The sequence below is a fragment of the Eschrichtius robustus genome, chromosome 8, assembly GCF_028021215.1.
Source record: "Eschrichtius robustus isolate mEscRob2 chromosome 8, mEscRob2.pri, whole genome shotgun sequence".
Taxonomy (NCBI): domain Eukaryota; kingdom Metazoa; phylum Chordata; class Mammalia; order Artiodactyla; family Eschrichtiidae; genus Eschrichtius; species Eschrichtius robustus.
The window spans coordinates 102572843-102593867 of record NC_090831.1 but is presented as its reverse complement, the minus strand read 5'-3'; the positions used below and the strand labels follow the sequence as shown (position 1 = coordinate 102593867).

The 21025-nt window shown below is 35.5% G+C and overlaps 1 protein-coding gene across 3 annotated transcripts in view; it reads left to right on the top strand.

Annotated features, from left to right (window-relative positions):
• IQUB (IQ motif and ubiquitin domain containing) overlaps positions 1–16724 on the top strand; it is a 64410-nt gene extending 47686 nt beyond the window's left edge. For all 3 annotated transcript variants that reach the window (XM_068550076.1, XM_068550074.1, XM_068550075.1), the window contains 3 exons: positions 10296–10544; positions 11244–11429; positions 16423–16724. In XM_068550076.1, coding sequence (XP_068406177.1) covers positions 10296–10544; positions 11244–11429; positions 16423–16605 — 618 coding nt within the window. In that variant the 3' untranslated portion in view covers positions 16606–16724. The remainder of the gene's footprint in view (positions 1–10295; positions 10545–11243; positions 11430–16422) is intronic.
• Positions 16725–21025: the final 4301 nt, after the last annotated feature.

Genomic DNA, 21025 nt, shown 5'->3' with positions numbered 1-21025 from the left:
GAAGGAGCTCAGATGGAGATGTACAATGAGATTAATTTTGTTTTCATGCCTGCTAACATAGCATTCATTCTGCAGCCTGTGGATTAAGGAGTAATTTTGACTTTCAAGTCTTATTATTTAAGAAATACATTTCATGAAGAAATGTGGCCAAGATGGCAGAGTAGGAAGGCCTGAGCTCACTTCCTCCCTGCAAAATTACAACTATTTACAGAACAACTATCTATGAGAACAACCTAAAGATGATCAGAAAGGATTTCCCACAACCAAAGATGTAAAGAAGGAACCTTAAGGAGAAGGGTAGGAGGGATAGAGATGTGGTAGAGTCAAGACCCACACCCCTGGGTAGGTGACCCATAAAGTGGGAGGATAATCACAATTGCAGAGGTTCTTTCCAAGGAGTGAAGGGTCCGAACCCACCATTGGGCTCCCCAGCCCAGGGGTTCTGCACCAGGAAGACGAGCCCCCAGAACATCTGGCTTTGAAGGCAAGTAGAGCTTGCATATGGGAAAGCTAGAGGGCTGTAGAAAACAGAGACTCTGCTCTTAAAGGGCATGCACAAAATCTCACATGCTCTGAGTCCCAGCGCAGAGGCAGCAATTTGAGAGGAACCTGAGTCAGACCCACTTGCTGATCTTGGAGAGCCTCCTGGCGATGCAGGAGGCAGCTGGGACTCCCTCTGGGGACATAGACCTTAGAGGCAGCCATTTTGGAAGCTCATTCTACCACAGAAGACACTGATGCTGTCAAGCGCCATTTTGGAGTCCTCCCTCTAGTCTATTAGCACCAGGGGCTTACCAGCCAACCAGTGGGCTGGCAGCCACCACACGAGGCAGGGCCTGGCAGCCAACAGGGCCAGAGGCCAGCCCTGCCTAACAGCATGACCACAGTAGTTGGCCCTGCCACACAGAAGAGCCCATGCAGCCCACACAGGGGCCACTTTTAGAGTATATAGCTCTGGTGACCAGAGGGGAATGTGCTGCTTGGCTCCACAGGACATCTCCTATGTAAGTCCATGTTTCCAAGATTGGGAAACATAACTACCTAATACATAGAAATAAATACAGAGAATTAGGCAAAATGAGGAGACAGAGGAATATGTTCCAAACGAAGGCACAAGACAAAACCTCAGAAAAAACTAAATAAGTGAAGATAAGAAATCTACCCAATAAACAGTTCAAGGTAATGATCATAGAGATGCTCAATGAACTCAGAGAAAGAATGGATGAACACAGTGAGAAGTTTAACAAAGAGTTAGGAAATATAAAGATGAACCAAACAGCGCTTAAGAATACAATAACTGAAATAAAAAATACACTAGGAAGAATCAACAGTAGATTAGGTGATACAGAGGAAATGATCAGCAAACTGGAAGACAGAGTAGTGAAAAATCACCCAAGCTCAACGGAAAAAAAAAGAAAAAAAGGAATTAAAAAAAATGAGGATAGTTTAAGAGACCTCTGGGACAACATCAAGCATACTAACATCCACATTATAGGGGTCCCAAAAGGTGATGAGAGAGAGAAAGAGGCAGAGAACTTATTTGAAGTAATAATAGCTTAAAGCTTCCCTAACCTGGGAAAGGAAACTGACATCCAGGTTCAGGAAGCACAGAGAGCCTCAAAACAAGATGAACCCAAAGATATTCACATTAAGACACATTATAATTTAAATGGAAAAAATTAAAGACAGACAAAGAATCTTAAAAGCAGCAGGAGAAAATCAACTAGTAATATACCAGGAAAGTCTCATAATACTATCAGCTGACTTTTCAGCAGAAACTTTGCAAGCCAGAAGGGATTGGCACAATATATTTGAAGTGATGATGGGGAAAAACATACCACCAAGAATATTCAACTTGGCAAGGCTATTGTTCAGATTTGAAAGAGAGATAGAGGTTTATAGACAAGCAAAAGCTAAAAGAATTCAGCATCACTAAACCACCTTTACAAGAAATGTTAAAGGGACTTCTTTGAGCAGAAGAGAAAAGACCACAACTAGAAATATGAAAATTATAAAAGGAAAGGTCTCATTGGTAAAGGGAAACATACTGTAAAGAGAGGAGATCAACCACTTATAAAGCTAGTAGGAAGGTTAAAAGACAAAAGTAGTAAAATCATCTATATCCACAATAAGTAGTTAAGGGATATACAGAACAAAAAGATGTAAAATATGATGTCAAAAATACTAAACATGGCAGTGGTGGGTAGTGAAGTAAAAATGCAGGGTTATTAGAATGTGTTTGAACTTAAGAGATCATCAACATAAAATATATGTGTTGTTATATATGAACCTCATGGTAACCACAAAACAAATACCTATAATAGATACACACACAAAAGAGAAAACAATCCAAACATAACACTAAAGGTAGTCATCAAATCATAAGGGAAGAGAGCAAAAAAAGAAAGGAACAACAAAAACAACAGTAAAAGACTACACAACAACCAGAAAACAGTGGACAAAATGGTTATAAGTACATTCCTATCAATAATTTCTTTAAATGTAAATGGACTAAATGCTTCAATTAAAAGACATGGAATGGCTGAATGGACAAAAAAAACCCCAAGACCCGTGTATATGCTGCTTACAAGAAACTTACTTCAGATTTAAAGAAGCAGACAGACTGAGAGTGAAGGGATGGAAGAGGGTATTCCAGGCAAATGAAAGCAAAAAGAAAGCTGGGGTAGCAATATTTAAATCAGACAAAAATAGACTTTAAGGGCTTCCCTGGTGGCACAGTTGTTAAGAATCTGCCTGCCAATGCAGGGGACACAGGTTCGAGCCCTGGTCCAGGAAGATCCCACATTCTGCGGAGCAACTGAGCCCGTATGCCACAACTACTGAGCCTGCGCTCTAGAGCCCGTGAGCCACAACTACTGAAGCCCGCACGCCTAGAGCCTGTGCTCTGAAACAAAAGAAGCCACCGCAATGAGAAGCCTGCACACTGCAACAAAGAGTAGCCCCTGCTCGCTGCAACTAGAGAAAGACTGTGCGCAGCAACAAAGACCCAACTCAGCCAAAACTAAATAAATAAACAAACAAACAAACAAATAAATAAATTTATTTTAAAAAATAGACTTTAAAACAAAGACTGTTCCAAGAGACAAAGGACATTACATAGTTATAAAGCAATCAATCCAATAAGAATATAACAATTATATATGCACCCAACATGGGATTACCTAAGTACATAAAACAAATATCAATAAACGTAAAAGGGAGAAATTGACAATAACACAATAATAGTAGAGGATTTTAACACACCACTTCCATCAATGGACAGATCATCCAGACAGAAAATCAATAAGGAAACACTGGCCTTAAACGACACGTTAGACCAAATGGCTTAATGAATATATATATATATATATATAAAACATTCCATCCAAAAGCAGCAGAACGCACATTCTTTTGAAGTGCTCATGGAACATTCTCCAGGATAGATTTCATGCTAGGCCACAAAACAAGTCTCAATAAATTTAAGAAGATTGAAATCATATCAAGCATCTTTTCCAACCACGGTGCTATGAGACTAGAAATCAACTGCAAGAAAAAAAAAACTACAAAAAGCACAAGCATTTGGAGGTTAAATAATATGCTGCTAAACATGGGTCACTGAATAAATCAAAGAGGAAATAAAAAAAAATATGTGGAGACAATAAAAATGGAAAGACAATGACCCAAAATCAATGGGATTCAGCAGAAGCAGTTCTAAGAGGGAAGCTGATAGTGATACAAGCCTACCTCAGGAAATAAGAAAAATCTCAAAATAAACAACCTAACATTACACCTAAAGGAACTAGAAAAAGAAGAACAAACAAAACCTAAAGTTAGTAGAAGGAAAGAAATAATACAGATCAGAGCAGAAATAAATAGAGACTAATATCAATGAAACTAAGAACTGGTTCTTTGAAGAGATAAACAAAATTGATAAACTTTTTGCCAGACTCATCAAGAAAAAACGAGGGGCCAAATCAATAAAATCAGATATGAAAGAGAAGTTACAACCAACGCCACAGAAATTAAAGGATCATAAGAGATTCTTATGAACAATTACACACCAATAAAGTGGACAACCTAGAAGAAATGGATAAATTCCTAGAAACATAAAATCTCCAAAGACTGAACCTGGAAGAAATAGAAAATATGAACAGACCGATTACCAGTAATGAAATTGAATCAGTAATCAAAAACTCCCAACAAATAAAAGTTCAGGACTAGACTGCTTCACAGGAAATTCTACCAAACATTTAAAGAAGAGTTAACATCTGTCCTTCTCAAACTACTCCAAAAAACTGAAGAGGAAGGAATACTTCCAAACTCATTCTATGAGGCCAGCATCACCCTGATACTGAAACCAGACAAAGACATCACTGAAAATTACATGCCAATATCACTGATGAACATAGATGCAGAAGTCCTCAACAAAATGTTAGCAAACCGAATTCAGTAACACACTGGAAGGATCATACACCATGATCAAGTGGGATTTATCTCTGGGATGCAAGAATGGTTCAATGTTGCAAATCAGTGTGATACACCACATTAACAAATTGAAGAATGAAAATTATAAGATCAACTCAATAGATGCGGAAAAAGCTTTGACAAACTTCAACATTCATTTGTGATAAAAACTCTCAACAAAGTGGGTATAGAGGGAACATACCTCAACATAATAAAGGCCATATATGACAAACCTACAACCAACATCATATTCAATAGTGGAAAGCTGAAAGCATTTCCTCTAAGATCAGGAACAAGACAAGGATGCCCACTCTTGCCACTTTTATTCAACATAGTATTGGCAATCCTAACCACAGTAATCATACAAGAAAAAGAAATGAAGGGAATTCAAATTGGAAAGAAGGAAGTAAAACTATCACTATTTGCAGATGACATGATACTGTGTAGAGAAAATCCTAAAGATAACACCGAAAAGCTATTAGAATTCATCAATGAATTCAGTAAAGTTGCAGGATACAAAATTAATATACAGAAATCTGTTGCATATCTATACACTAATAACAAACTCTCAGAAAGAGAAATTAAGAAAACAATCCCATTTATAATTACATCAAAGAGAATACAATATCTAGGAATAAGTCTAACCAACGAGGTAAAACTTGAACTCAGAAAACTATGACATTGATGAGAGAAATTGAAGATGACATAAACAAATGGAAGAATTAATATTGTTAAAATTACATAATATCCAAGGCAATCTACAGATTTAATGCAACCACTTTCAAAATTCCAAGGGCATTTTCCACAGAACTAGAAAAAACAGTTCTAAAATGTGTATGGAAACACAAAAGACTTTGAATAGTAAAAACAATCTTGAGAAAGAAGAACAAAGCTGGAGGTATCATGCTCCTTGACTTCAAAGTGTACTACAAAGCTACAGTAATCAAAACAGTATGGTACTGGCACAGAAACAGATCCATAGATCAGTGGAACAGAATACAGAGCCCAGAAACAAACCCACATTTATATGGACAATTAATCTGTGACAAAGAAGGCAAGAAAACACACTGGGGGAAAAGACAGTCTCTTCAATAAATGGTGTTGGGAAAACTGGACAGCCACATGCAAAAGAATCAAACTGGACTACTTTATCACACCAAATACAAAAATCAACTTAATGGAATAAAGACTTAAATGTAAAACCTGAAACCTTAAAACTCTTAGAAGAAAACCTAGGCAGTATGCTCTTTGACATCGGTCTTAGAAGTATTTTTTGGATACATGTCCTCAGGCAAGGGAAACAAAGCCAAAAGTAAGTGAATGGGAGGACATCAAACTAAAAATCTTTTGCACAGTGAATGAAACTATCGATAAAATGAAAAGGCAGCATACTGAATGCAAAAAGATATTTCCAAATGAAATGTCTAATAAGAGGTTAATATCCAAAATATACAAAGAATGCATACAACCCAACATCAAAAACAAACAACAGGATTAAAAATGGGCATAGGACCTGAATAGACGTTTTTCCAAGGAAGACATACAGATGGCCAACAGACGCGTGAAAATATGCTCAACATCACTAATCATCGGGGAAATGCAAATAAAAACCACCATGAGCTATCACCTCACACCTGTGGAAGAGCCATCATCAAAAAGACAACAAATAACAAAGGTTGGTGAGGAAACGGAGAACAGGGAACCCTTGTGCACTGTTGGTAGAATTTATATTGGTACAGCCGCTATGGAAAACAATGTGGAGATTCCTCAAAAAATTAAAAATAGGACTGCCATGTAACCCAGCAATTTCACTTCTGTGTATTTACCCAAAGAAAACAAAAAGACTAATTTGAAAAGATGTATGTATTCCAGTGTTCATTGAAGCACTGTTTATAAAAGCCAAGATATGGAAGCAAGCTAATTATCTATTGATAGACAAATGGATAAAGAAGATGTGGTATGTGTGTGTATATATATATATATATATATATATATATATATATATATATATATACACCAACACACACACAATGAAGTATTAGCCATAAAGATGAGATCTTACCATTTGCTACAACATGGATGGATCTAGAGGGTATTATGCTAAGTGAAATAAGTCAGAGAAAGAAAAATACTGCACAACCTCACTTATATGTAGAATCTAAAAAATAAAAAAACAAAGCAAAACGAAAAGAGACTCGTAGATACAGAGAACGAACAGGTGATTGCCAGAAGTAAGAGGGTCGGGGGGGTGAAATAGTTGAAGGGGATTAGGAGGTACAAACCTCTAGTTATGTAGTAAATAAGTCACAGGGAGATAATATACAGCATAAGGAATATGGTCAATAATATTGTAATAACTTTGTACTGGGACAGGTGGTTACTAGACTTATCCAGATGATCATTTCATATTGTATGCAAATGTTAAATCATTATGTAGAACATCTGAAACTAACATAATATTGTACATCAACTATATTTCAATAATTTTTAAAAATAAATAAATACATTTCATAAGGCTATAGCTGCCATAGATAATGACTCCTCTGATGGATGTGGGCAAAGTAAATTGAAAACCTTCTGGAAAGGATTCATAATTCTAGATGCCATTAAGAGCATTTGTGACCAATGGGAAGAGGTCAAAATATCAACATTAACAGGAGTTTGGAAGAAGTTTATTCCATCCCTCATGGATGACTTTGATGGATTCAGGACTTTAGTGGAGGAAGTAACTGCAGTTGTGGTGAGAATAGCAAGAGAACTAGAATTAGAACTGGAGCCTGAAGATGTAATTGAATTGCTCCAACTCATGATAAAACTTTAATAAATGAGGAGTTGCTTCTTATGGCTGAGCAAAGAAAGTGGTTTATTGGAATGGAATCTACTTTTGGTGAAGATGCCGTGAAGATTGTTGGAATCACAACAAATGATTTAGAATATTACATAAACTTAGTTGATGAAGCAGTGGCAAGGTTTGAGAGGAGTCATCCAATTTTGAAAGAAGTTCTACTGTGGGTAAAATGCTGTCAAACAGTATTGCATGCTACTGAGAAACCGTTAGCATAATGAAAGGAAGAGTCAATCAGTGCAGCACACTTGATTGTTGTCTTATTTTAAGAAGCTGCCACAGCTACCCCAAACTTCAGCAATCATCACCCTGACCAGTCAGTAGCCCTTAAGGGGGGCAAGACTCTTCACCAGAAAAAAGAAGACTCAGATGATAGCATCTTTAAGTAATAAAGTATTTTTAATTATGTACATTGTTTTTTTAGACTTAATGCTAATGCACATTTAACAGACTACAGTATAGTGTAAACATAACTTTATATGCACTGGGAAACAAAAATATTCGTGTGACTTGCTTTATTGCTATTATTCGTTTTACTTCAGTGGTCTGAAACTGAACCTGCAATATCTCCAAGGTATGCCTGTAGTCTTTCGAGACTGGCTTCCTTCATTTAGCATATTGTATTTGATATTCACCCATATTTTTTCAATGTATCATTAGTTTTTTGTTATAACTGAATAATATTTTTATGGTCTGGGTGTACCAGAGTTTATCTATTTACAATTGTAGGACATTAAATTGTTTAGAGTTTGGGGCTTTTGTGAATAAAGTCACTACGAACACTCAATTGTGAGTTTTTGTGTAAGTTGGTTGTTTGGGGTTAAATACCTAGGAAGTGGGGTTGTTGAGTCATATGGTAAATGCATATTTACCTTCATAAAGACTGCCAAACATTTTTCCAAACTGATTATACCATGTTGCACCCCATCTGCAATGTATGAGAGTTCCAGTTGCTTTGCATCCTTGTCAGCACTTGGTATTGTCAGCTTCTATTTCATTTTTGGAATTCTAATAGGTGTGTAGTATTTTAATCTGCATCTTCCTGATGAGTAATAATATGAAGCATCTTTTCATGCACGTTTTTGCCATCCATATATCTTTTTGGTGAAGTGTCTCCACATATCTTTTGTCACTCCCATTTTTTCAGTTGAGTTGTTTATTTTCTCATTATTGAAATTTTTAATATATTTTGCATGTAAGTCCTTTGTAAGATACATGATTTGCAAATATTTTCTCAGTCTGTGGCTTGTCTTTTTATTCTTTTAACCGTATCTCTAACAGCAGAAGTTTTTGTTTTGATGATGTTCAATTTGTTCATTTTTAAAATGGATCATGCTTTTATTGTTTGTTTTGTATTTAAGAAATTTTTGGAAGGATTAATATTGTTAAAATGTCCATACTACCCAAAGTGATCTACAGCTTCAGTGCAATCCCTATCAAAATTCCAATGGCATTTTTCACAGAGATAGAAAAAAAAAATCCTAAAATTTGTATGGAAACAGAAAAGACCCAGAGTAACCAAAGCAATCTTGAGAAAGAAGAGCAAAGCTGGAGGCATCACGCTTCCTGATTTCAAACTATATTACAATGCTATAGTAATCAAAACAGTATATTATTGGCATAAAAACAGACACATAGATCAATGAAACAGAATCAAGAGCCCAGAAATTAACCCATACTTATATGGTCAATTAATTTACAACAAAGGAGCCAAGAATACACAACGGGGAAAGGACAGTCTCTTCAATAAATGGTGTTGGGAAAACTGGACAGCCACATGCAAAAAAAATGAAATTGGGCCCTTATCTCACACCACATACAAAAATTGACTCAAAATGGATTAATTATTTAAATGTAAGACCTGAAACTGTAAATCTACTAGAAGAAAACATAGAGGAAAAGTTTCTTGACATTGGCTTTGGCAACAAATTTTTGCTCATGACACCAAAAGCAAAGGCAACAACAGCAAAAATAGACAAATGGGATTGTATCAACCTAAAAAGTTTTTGCACAACAAAGGAAAGAATTCAACAAAATGAAAGCAACCTATGGAATGGGAGAAAATATTTGCAAACCATTTATCCAATGAGTTAGTATCAAAAACAAAATGTACAACTCAATGACAAAATAATTTTAATCCAATTTAAAAATGGGCAAAGGACCTGAATAAACATTTTCCCAAAGAAGACATACAAATGGCCAACATGTACATGAAAAAGTGCTCATTGTCACTAATCAAAGAAATGCAAATCAAAAGCACAGTGAAATGTCATCTCACCAAAGTTAAAATGTCTACTCAAAAAGACAAAGGGTAACAAGTGTTGGCAAGGATGTGGAAAAAAGGGAATCCTTGTGCACTGTTAGTGGAAATGTAACATTATGGAGGTTCCTCAAAAAATTAAAAATAGAACTACCATATAATGCAGAGTTTCAAATTTTGAATATTGATAATTGAGCCAATCTAAATTTAGTGTTAAGATAAATGAAAAGAGAACACACTTGGTTTAGTGAGCTTTTATTTCTATGTGAATCTAGCTATTGCCTGTAAAAATAATTAACACAGCATAGCACCAAAAATCTAAATTCTGAAATATAAGTGCCAAAGCACTTTCTTTTCTTTTCTTCTTGGAAAGTTTTCTTACTATTGCAACTCAAAGCCTCTACCTACTCATTTTTTTCAGTCAGTTAATTTTCTAGGTGATTTTACCATGTATATCTAAAAGTTTATGAATAATAGAGATTTTTAATATTTTGGCAGGGTAAATGAATACTACTTGAAATTTAAATTTTGCATAGAGTAGGAAGTTAAGGAAAAAATATGACTTTAAAATTAACCAACTTTTTATCTCATTCTAAGGTAAATTAGCCCTTAGCATTTGGCCTGGCTGTTATAGTTTCTTTCTTTCTTTCTTCCTTTCTTTCTTTCTTTCTTCCTCCCTTCCTTCCTTCCTTCCTTTCCTTTCTTTCCTTTCTTTCTTTCATTTAGGTCCCTCAAGACCCACTGAAGTTTTATAAGAAGATTTACTTTTGCCTCAGTTGCCAGCTGTATTTGCCTTCTACAGAGTTTGCTGTATCATCCACCTCACACCACACTTACCGCTGTCGTCACTGCATTAACCTTGACAATGAGACTCAAAAACGAGAATCATGTTTGAAGTACAAATGTTTACTTCAACGACTTTACTATTCAGAAGCTGATTATGAAGATGATTCTAAAATTGCTTTCCTGATGCAGGTATGATCAGTAAATGTTGCCAGTCACGGATGAAATTTGTCCATTGATTTTACAGAAAAGATTTCTGCTTTCCCATCCAAACCTATGAAAATAATGGTTCTTCTTCCTATGTTTATTCTTTGTGAAGCTTGCCTCTCTGGCAATTCTAAGTTTAATATGCAGACCTTCTGACAAAAAGTCATTTCAAGAGCTTTAGCTAATATGGTTTAAATTTTTTTAAAAAAGTTTTAAAACAGTTATTTCATTTCTTCCCTTTTCCCTCTTTTTTCATTAAAACAATGAAGTTTTTAATAACACTAAGCGAATTACTTATTCTTTATTAAATCTTAATTTCCTCATTTGTAAAATGGGAATAGAATGATCTGCAGTAACCCTGAGGATAAGATGATAGTTACTAATGAATTTTGAAAAGTACTTAATACCATATAAATGTAAGGTAAAATTAGCATACTGGAAGAAATATACACAGCTTACTCTGGGTTAAAGATGCAGTCATGACTGTGAGACTGGTAACATGGTTTGGGCAGAATGAGCAGAGATTTGATGAGAAATAAGAAGCTATGTGCACAGAAAACCTCATGAATAATGTTTTCCTTTAAAAAATATACTCAGTATAATGTGTTTTCTCAAGTAATAGAATAATTTTAAATTTTATGTTTAGAAGAAAACATTGTTTTTCACAAATGTTTTGACATGCAGCTACAAGATATTCAGTACCTGACTGAGAACATCTGGGCATCCCAGTCAGTGCTCAGCGCCTGGAACGATCTCAATGATCTGGTCATGGTCAGGTGGGATAAGTCCTTGGAGTGGTCGCCCTGGAACTGCATTCTTCTTACCAAAGATGAAGGCACTACTCATCTCAAGCTAAAGAGTGTTGAAGAGGTAAGGAGGTCAAACTTTATTTGGGACCTTAATTTGGTCATTGGAATTATTAGAGGTAACTTGACTGCCTTTTACTACATTCCATGCATAAGTTAAATACTTCCATTGGATTAAGAAACAGAGAACCCATGGATAACAGTAACAAAATATATGGATGGTATGTATGGCAGAGATTAAAATTGAAAGGAAGCTAAGACACATAAAAGGTAAAGATAAGACATCTGAAAGTCTTTCAAGTACCTAACATGAAACCAGACCCTCCTAATAATAGCAAGTTCAAGCACATTAGTTCCACAGTAAATTCCGTAAGAACAGGGATATTGTTTAGTTTATTTGTGCCTATATCTCTAATACCTACAACAGTGTCACAGACTAGGGAATTAATAAGTATTTGTTGAATGAATAAATGAATATTATCACCAGATAAGTATTTTGAAACCTAGAGTCTGTCCTTTGATTAATCATCACAAGTCTGCCTAAAAGCACAGTAGATTCTCAAATAAATTCTGTTCATAATTTTGTGCCCAAAATGGCAATCATACTGATGGGGTATAGTTCTGAGGCTTCATTTTTCATTTGCTTCCACCTAATTAGGAGTGGGGAAAGCACTGTAAAAATTAAATACCATTTAATTCCAGTAATTTATAAGATGCAATCTGTAAAACATTTTGATGAACAGAATTGAGGGGTCCCTGATGAGTTCCCAGAAAGCTCCATTTATACTTAGCAAGCCTATGATCCCAACAGCTGATATTGATTCTCTGCCTTCTACTGATTAAATTGCTGTACTTTAATTCCATGCAAGATGTCAGCTAAGGGAAAATAAAGAAATGACTTCAAATATAATAGTCATTTTGAATCATGCTATTTCCTGCCTGTGTTTTTATTAGGGAGGGGGAAGGAGTAAAGAGGAGAAACTAGTTAAATTTTTAACTTTTTTGAATAATTTTCCATTAGAAGTCAGGCTAAGAAAAATTTTACTCTAGGGACTGAAGGAAAGGGTAACAAGAAACTGAAGCTATGTTAAATATTGTATTTAGTAAACTAAGCTGCCTCATAAATATTTAATCACTGAAAGCCTAGCCAATACTAGCAATAGTGTTTCATATAGGACCCATAGTGGGATTGAAGTTCATTCCCAAAGCTGATATTCCACTGCTTCTTCAATTAATGCACACAACTCCCTTTGTGTATTTAATCAAATTCCTGCAGTATCAAATTAAATGTTCTATTCACATGCATTTCTAATTTCAGGAGCTTATTGAATTTCTGTAAATAGAGCTCCATTTACGCCAAGCAACCCTAGTGTAAACAAAGAAATGACTTCAAATATAATTGTCATTTCAGACAAACTAAAAAAATTGCCTTTTTATGGTTTTGGGCTGGTGTAATCTTTTAAGTATTAATATTCAGCCTAGTTAAAGAATAGTTTATGTCTTGTGGTAATTTCCAGAATTTCCTAAATGCACAGAAGTATTTGCTGTCTCATTGAGTAAAAAAAATACTCAAAAATTAAAATAATCTTGACTCCTGCAATCATGATACAAATTGTAGGAAAAGCATGGAAAAAGACTTCTGTTCTTTGAACTGTATATGAGGCAGATCAGTTTCTCCTGGTGTGTGCAATGGCCAGAGTAGGACAATAGTGGATTTAAAGTCAAGACACCTGACCCAGTATTTCCCCATTCCTGTCACTAACGATCTGCAAGACCTTAAGACCTGCCTTCTTTGCTTCGCAAAATTTTATAAAGGTTAGCGAAAAACATGAAATTGGTATAAAGGATTAGAGTAGATTAGAGCTTTGAATTCTGGCTCTATCACTTATGAGCTGGGAGAAGTTGGGCAAGTTTGTTAATGTCTCAATGCCCCAATTTTCTCATCTATAAAATGGGGATAATGGATATTGGATATTTTTCCATATTATATTATTCTTTAAGAGTTACTTATTGTTCCTTTTATTGTATGTACCGTATTGTGCTATTCTCATCTTTAATGATTACTTTTTGCCTTTATTTATGCACTTTGAAAACCTATAAAATTCTCTACATGTTTTGTTTAATGTTGTATAACAGAAATGTGTTAGTATTTCTTGAATGAAGTATGGGCTAAGAAGTGTTGGAATAAGGTTAAATGAGTATTTTGACCTGGTGAATTTGTCTGTAGAGAGGAAACTTTTTTTAAAAAATTGAAGTATAGCTGATTTATAATATTATGTTATTTCAGGTGTACAGCACAGTGATTCAATATTTGTATAGATTATACTCTACTTAAAGTTATTATAAAACAATGGCCATATTTGCCTATGCTGTACAATATATTCTTGTTGCTTATTTATTTATACACAGTAGTTTGTGCCTCTTAATCCATACTCCTATCTTGCCCCACCGCCTTCCTTTTCCCCATTGGCAGCCACTAGTTTTTTCTCTATATCTGTGACTCTGTTTCTGTTTTGTTATATACATTTGTTTTATTTTTTAGATTGTACATGTAAGTGATAATATAGAGTATTTGTCTTTCTCTCTCTGACTTATTTCCCTAAGTATAATACACTCTAGGTCATCTGTGTTGTTGTTAATGGTGGAATTTCATTCTTTTTTTATGGCTGAATAATATTCCATTGTGTATATATACATATATACCATAGAAAGGAAACTTTAAAATAAGCCCAGGATATTTCTACATAATGCTTTCTTTAAGAATGCCACATCCTTTGGCTCCTTTTCTCCAGGGCTTTCTTTATCTTGACTTGACACTATGGAAGGATCTTTAGTAAGGAGATAGCTTAGTAAGGAGATATCTAACCTTTCAGGAAACAAATTTTAGGAGGAGGTACAGGTAGTATTTGTGATTTGGTTGAAAAGAAGGGTCAATTAAGATTAACAAAGAGGGGCTTCCCTGGTGACTCAGTGGTTAAGAATCCGCCTGCCAATGCAGGAGACACGGGTTCAAGCCCTGGTCTGGGAAGATCCCACATGCCACAACTACTGAGCCTGCGCTCTAGAGCCCGCGAGCCACAACTACTGAGCCCACGTGCCACAACTACTGAAGCCCGCACGCCTAGAGCCCGTGCTCCACAGCAAGAGAAGCCACCGCAGTGAGAAGCCCACACACCACAACGAAGAGCAGTCCCCGCTCGCCACAACTAGAGAAAGCCCATGCGCAGCAACAAAGACCCAAAGCAGCCCAAAAAAACCAAAAAACAAAAATGATTAATAAAGAGATTAGACAGTATTTATTAATTCAACCAGAATTTGCTTTTGAATCTGCCGGATATTGTGATAAGTGCTTGGGGAAAAGCAAGGAAATGTAATGGATACAATACTTCATTGTTTCAGTTGCTTGAGTTTAGCTGCAAATAACAGACTAAGCAATATAATGATTTAATCAAATATGGGGTTAGTTGTCTTATATAATAGGAATCCAGAGTTTGGCATCTGGGGGCTTGTATGGTAGCTCCACAATGCTCTCAGAAACCCAGGCCTTCTAACTTCTTCCTCAGCCATATTTAACCTTTGGCTTTAATCCTAATGATTGTGTACTCTTAGAGACAGATAGCTACTTCATCTTCTGCATTATATCCACCTCCTAGATGTGGCAAAAGCCTAAAGGTACTTGACAGGTGAGTCTTCCCACTCCTAAAAAGCTTCCCTGTAAGCTTTATCCAATGACTTCTTTTTAAAAAATGTACATATATACATGTGTGTATATGTAAATATATATGTTAATGCCATATATGTGTGTATATATATATACACATACACACATATGTATGTGTATATATATATACACACACACACACACACACATATATATGTCAGAAACTTGTCATATGGCCACCCCTAGCTATAATAAATCCTAAGAAAGCTGAACACATCACAAAATACAAAATAAGGCCCCTATATAGAGTCGGGCCTCTAAATATGAGTACAAGAGAGAATGAATATTGGGTTGGCAACTAGCAGTGTGCCCCTCTCATTAGAAAACAGATTGTCTTATAATGTGGCAAAGCTGCATAACGGAGAAAGTTCAAAGTGCTGCTATAGCTGTGGAGAGACAAGAAGCCTAACAATTAATTATGAACAAATAAAAATGGAAAGGCACAAAGATTTGATAAAGGCAGGAAGATTATTTTCTGTTTAGAAGACAGAGAAGAGAAACAGAGAAGAGAAACAAGAGAATGCCTACCTAGACTTATATCTAAGGTAGTAAAAAGGGTGACTAAAGAGAAGCTTATGTTGTCACAGCACCATTGTGATCTTTATTTTGAACTCTGGAGATATAGAGGGAAGGACTAACTTTGGAAAAAAAAATTCAAGTGGGTAATTGTATCAGTATTGAAATAGATTTAAAGAGAACTAAGGTGGCAAGAGCATTCACACAAAAATATTGATTGACTCTTTACCTTATGGTGCCAAGACACACATGTATGAAAAAGACCCAGTTTGAGGGACTTCCCTGGTGGTCCAGTGGGTCAGACTCCACGCTCCCAATGGAAGGGGCCCAGGTTCGATCCTTGATCGGGGAACTAGTGCTGCAACTAAGAAGCCCACGTGCCACAACTGAAAAAAGATCCCTTGTGCTGCAACTAAGACCCAGCGCAGCCAAAATAAATAAATAAATATTTAAAAAAAAAAAAAGACCCAGTTTGAATCTTTAAGGAGTCTTCCTTATTATCATGGAAGAGACTCGCAAGTAAATAGTGAAATTCAAGGCAGAATGAACTAAATATTACAATTAAAATACATGAAAGTGCTTGCAAGTATGGAAGAAGGAAGGGTTAGTTTAGACTTAGAGAGGTCAGAGGGATAATCAAGAAAGGCTTCCAGATTAAAGCGTCATAAAAGCTGAGCCCCGAAAGATGATGGACAAAGTGAGAATAATGTTTTCTGGGCTGAAAGAACTGACAAGTAAAGGCACTGAGGCATAAAAGTGTTTTTACGTGGCAAAATATATTTGTGACATTTAATAGAATTTGATTTTCTTTTCTTTTCAGGGATATGAACCCTTGTTTATTCACAAGATCAAACACAAACATTTCCTGGCTAAGAACTATTTTTCACAAATTCCAGTGCTGGCTTCATTTTTACTTGGTGATGGTGAAGTAGATGAGATCAGAAAGAAACATCAATCAGAACCAACATCTAAGATTATAGATATCCACAGGCCTAGTCCTTAAAAGATCCAGGACTATTTGTTTGATGATTCGCATTTTTGTCCCCTGCTAATAGAGTAATACAGAGGTCACACAATACGGAAGTAGAATTTTATCTTTTATTGATTTTAATTGTTTTTCATAGTGTCATAAGTTGTATGAAGAGAAAATATCCCTATACAAATGCTTTATTGTTAGTGTTAAATTTAATATAATTTTGTTACTGAAATTAATATTTTAAAGAGAACATTTTATTTTTACTTATTTTCACATTAAAATCTTTTAAAATTTCAACTACATTATATTATAGTTAAAATCAACAGACAAACAAAAGCTAGGCTTAACTTTCAACTCAAAAAATTTATTTTAGAAAAAAATGTAGTTACAAGAGAATAGTCAGTATACGGATGAGAGGAAACATTATAAAATTCTCTTTCATGAAAATCTTTACATATAGGATAAAAGATGCTATGTTTTAATATAGGGATTTGAATCTTCACATTTTATCTTCTACTTTCATCTTCCATTCTTCTCAAAATTTCAATGAAAAAACAAACTATAAACAAACAAAAAAGTGCATTCCATACTGGAAAACAGGGTGAACAGTGGAACTATATCTTATTCTATGGTAGAAAAACTCCCTGTGGGGCAATGATGAAACTCTGTAAGAACAATAAAAATGGTCAAGTAAACTATAACAATTCCTTTCCCTAATAAACCAAAGGAATAACCTTGACCACATGCATGTCAGGGACGTACAATGATGAACAACGGTATATGAGTCAATCTTAACAGGAAATAGGTTCAAAATAGGATAATTCAAGGAGAGTTTATTTACAAAGGGACTTCTTATAAAGCGTGAGCAGTGTGTAGGGAAACTAAGGGAATAGTGTAGGAATGTAGGGTCACTATCAGATAAGCGGTGTCTACCCTAATCTCAAATGGATCTGGGGAGGGAACGGTCTGGGAACCCAGAAAGAGAGTGTAAAGGAGATAACTGAGAAGATCAGTGAGCAACTCTCAGGGCCCTAGGTGATCTCATGAGCTAGAGAAATAAATATTCTGACCTCACACTTCTCTCTTCCTCCAGTCTCTTGCTTGGGTTTCCCATTGGAAGAACCCGAAAGGAAAGCAGAGAAAATAGAAGTCTGTGGACATAATTCATATAGCTTCAGGGCAAAGATCAGAGGAGACAAGTGGGAGAGTGGATTTGGCTGGCTCAAGAGAAGACATCCAGCTAGAGAGAAGAATTAAAAGTGAAAGTGAAGAGTTATAATTCAAGTAGCAATATTTCATACACATACAACATAATTATATATATTTGTATATATTATACTTATATATAAGTATATATATGTGTGTATGTGTATATTATATATATATAGAGAGAGAGAGAATTCTCTTAATTTCAATCAGTAATTAATGAGGCTGTTCTCAAGTTTAGTGATCAAGGAGTCAAGGAATTCAATCTAAATATTAATATTTATTCTACATAAATATTTACAAACATTTTAGCAATGTATTTTCTAGGATATCCACAGTTTTTTTTACTTAGCAAAAGCATGGCACGTGATTATTGTTTTTAAGGAACTAAACATTGAAAAGGGAAGCACTATAAAGCTGTTGTTATTTTCAAGTTTTCATAGACAATTCAGATGTTCTGGGAACTTTCTAAACAATAAATTACAGATAGGATTAGATTGGGGACCATTCTGATCACTAATAAACAGGTAAAAATTTAACACAGACAAAAGTGGGTTTACACTGCAATGGAAATGACCAGGTTTTCACAAGACAGTTCAGGAGAAACCCCCAGGTCAAAGTAGGAGGAGCTGAGGAGGCAGCAGGCAGGGAGGGGGCAATAGTCAGATAGGGGCAAATAGAGGACTTTGAGAATTCCTCTATTGCCCTAGGAGTAAAGCACTTGCTTATAGTAATGGAAGACTTGTGGAATACAGCTGGTGGGGGGCAGAGCAAGGGCAGGCAACCAGAGCTATTGAATCATACATGAAAATGGGCAGCACCTTAATTTAGGGCTGGGAAAATAACCACAAAGAGCAAAAAAAAAAAAAAAAAAATCCAGGCTCCACAACAGAGAGACTTTGCTTAATAAGGTCAACTCTTCTGGGAAACTCTTTTCCATCCCATTGGAACTACAGCTCTCGTTTTACACAGGTCTCCAAAAATCCACAGCAGAAGGGGCTAGAGATGGTGTCAGGCTAGAGAGCAGCCAGCAGGGAAAAAGTCCGGCTGCTGCCTACTAGAATCCTGGCACCAGGGTACTGGACAACCACCAGTTAAGAAGTTAAATTCCCCTGCCTTAGAAGGACCTGCATTTCTCTAGTTTATGACCTGATGAGCACACCTCCCCTGGCCCACTAACAAATGAAACTGTAGAAGGTGTTTCCTTCTTTCTCCTTTAGGAGGACTGTATTATATGGATAGAGGCCTAAACAGTAGAACAGAACAAAGTTTTATATCCCAATATTGCAAAAACAAGCTGACCAAAGATAGTCACCATATACGTAAAGATTCAAAAATCAAAAAAGGGATACCTTTTGAAGAATGAGAACAAATATTCATTTAACAAATCTCTTAACTATATTAAGGACATTTGACAGCATTTTTCATCTTTTGGAAAAAAAATACTGGGAAAAATTGCTATTACATAAATCATTACAATAAATAAATAACTACAACAAAATAAACAATTGCTGAATTAGAATAAACAACACACTAATGGCAATGAAGAGCAGATTTGGTACTTGAAAGCTAAAGCTAATACAGGGATTGGGTGCATTAGCTCAAGATAGTCCCCTAGAGATTTCCCTGGCAGTTCAGTCAGTGGTTAAGACTCTGCATTCCCAATGCAGGGGGCATGAGTTTGATCCCTGGTCGAGGAACTAAGATCCTGTGTGCCACACGGTGCGGTCAAAAAAAAAAGATAGTCCCCTTGAATTCAGAGGAAAAGTCAAAGAAATGAGGAAGATGAGCAAAAATGATAAGTCTAACAGCTTTGCTTTGTCTACGCTAGAAATAACGTAAGCCTAAAATGGAGTAGAGAAGGAGAAACAATTAGCAAAGAGAGATTTAAAGCTAATTTCCCTAAGCTAAAAAGGCGTATATCCATAGCTGTATAAAGGATCTACCAAGTACTGGGAAAATTAATATAGAGATACACATAGACACAACCTCATGACATTTCTGGATTTCAGAAACATTGGACAAATTCTATAAGCATTCAAGTTGAAGAGGAAAAGCCACATGGAAAAAAGTCAATAACAACAGCATAGATTTCTCTTCTGCAACACTAAGTGCCAGAAGGTGAAGGAGGAACATTTCTATTGAAGACTTTTGAATTTTGAGGGTGATAAAATGACCTAAGAATTTTACTTTCAGGCAAATTTTTTTTGGTGAAGACAACAGGAAGACATTGTTAGGCAGGAAGTATGCCATCAATCCATGTGTACTCATTCTGTCCTCCAGCTGACCTTGAAACTATGGAGGTAGGGCCTGGGCATGATATTGTACATGAGAAATGGCAGTGAGCACTACAACTTCAAGATCCTTTCTAAATGATCATCATTTGTATGGTTATGAAACAATGCAATGAACAAAAATAAATTTTCAAATAAAAATCTATACTGCAAAAAACAAAAATATGAATCGACAACAAAAAAATACCCTGAGTATTGTCACTAAATGTCTGCTGTAGGAGGGTTCAGAGGGATAAAAGTGTTCCAAATCTTTTCAAGGGGAGACGAGTAAATGGATATATAGGTAGGAAAGTTGGTATTCAAATATTTATTTTAAAAATTTAAAGGCAACTGCTAGCAGAATGAAAATGGAATTATTAACTCCACATTTCTAGAGAGAAAAAGGGAACAGCAACAAACTTGGGAACTATTGTGAAATAAAGGGGTTTTGTTTGTTTGTGTTTTTAGGTTAACAGGAAGTATATATGAGAAAAACAAGATTAAAAATATCACAGTGCATAAATTTGAATGGGTTAAAATTCTAGTAGAGGATAGTTATTCTTATATGGTGTCAAAGGAGTGAACTACAAGCTGTGTACCAGATATGTACCCCCAATAAAATGACATTTAAAGATATTTAGTAAAACTATATCAGTCATATACAAATAGACAACAAAATAATTGGTGGCAATATTAATATCGAGGATGAAATTGAGAAGAAAAAGAGAGCAAAAGAAGTCACTTTATTTTGATAAATTATTATTCACAATATAAATGAATAATTAATCTCTACATTGGGTATGAAAGTAGGCTTAAAACAAAAAGTCAGTTGGGAAACAATTCTCCATAGGTTTTTAACATTGCTGCATGTCTTTTGAGCAGAGGTACTTAGTTCTCCTTTTTTCAAGGATGTTTGTAAAGCAAGCAGTCTTGGAAGATAGAGATAGTGTTTACTGTTCCCTGTAAAA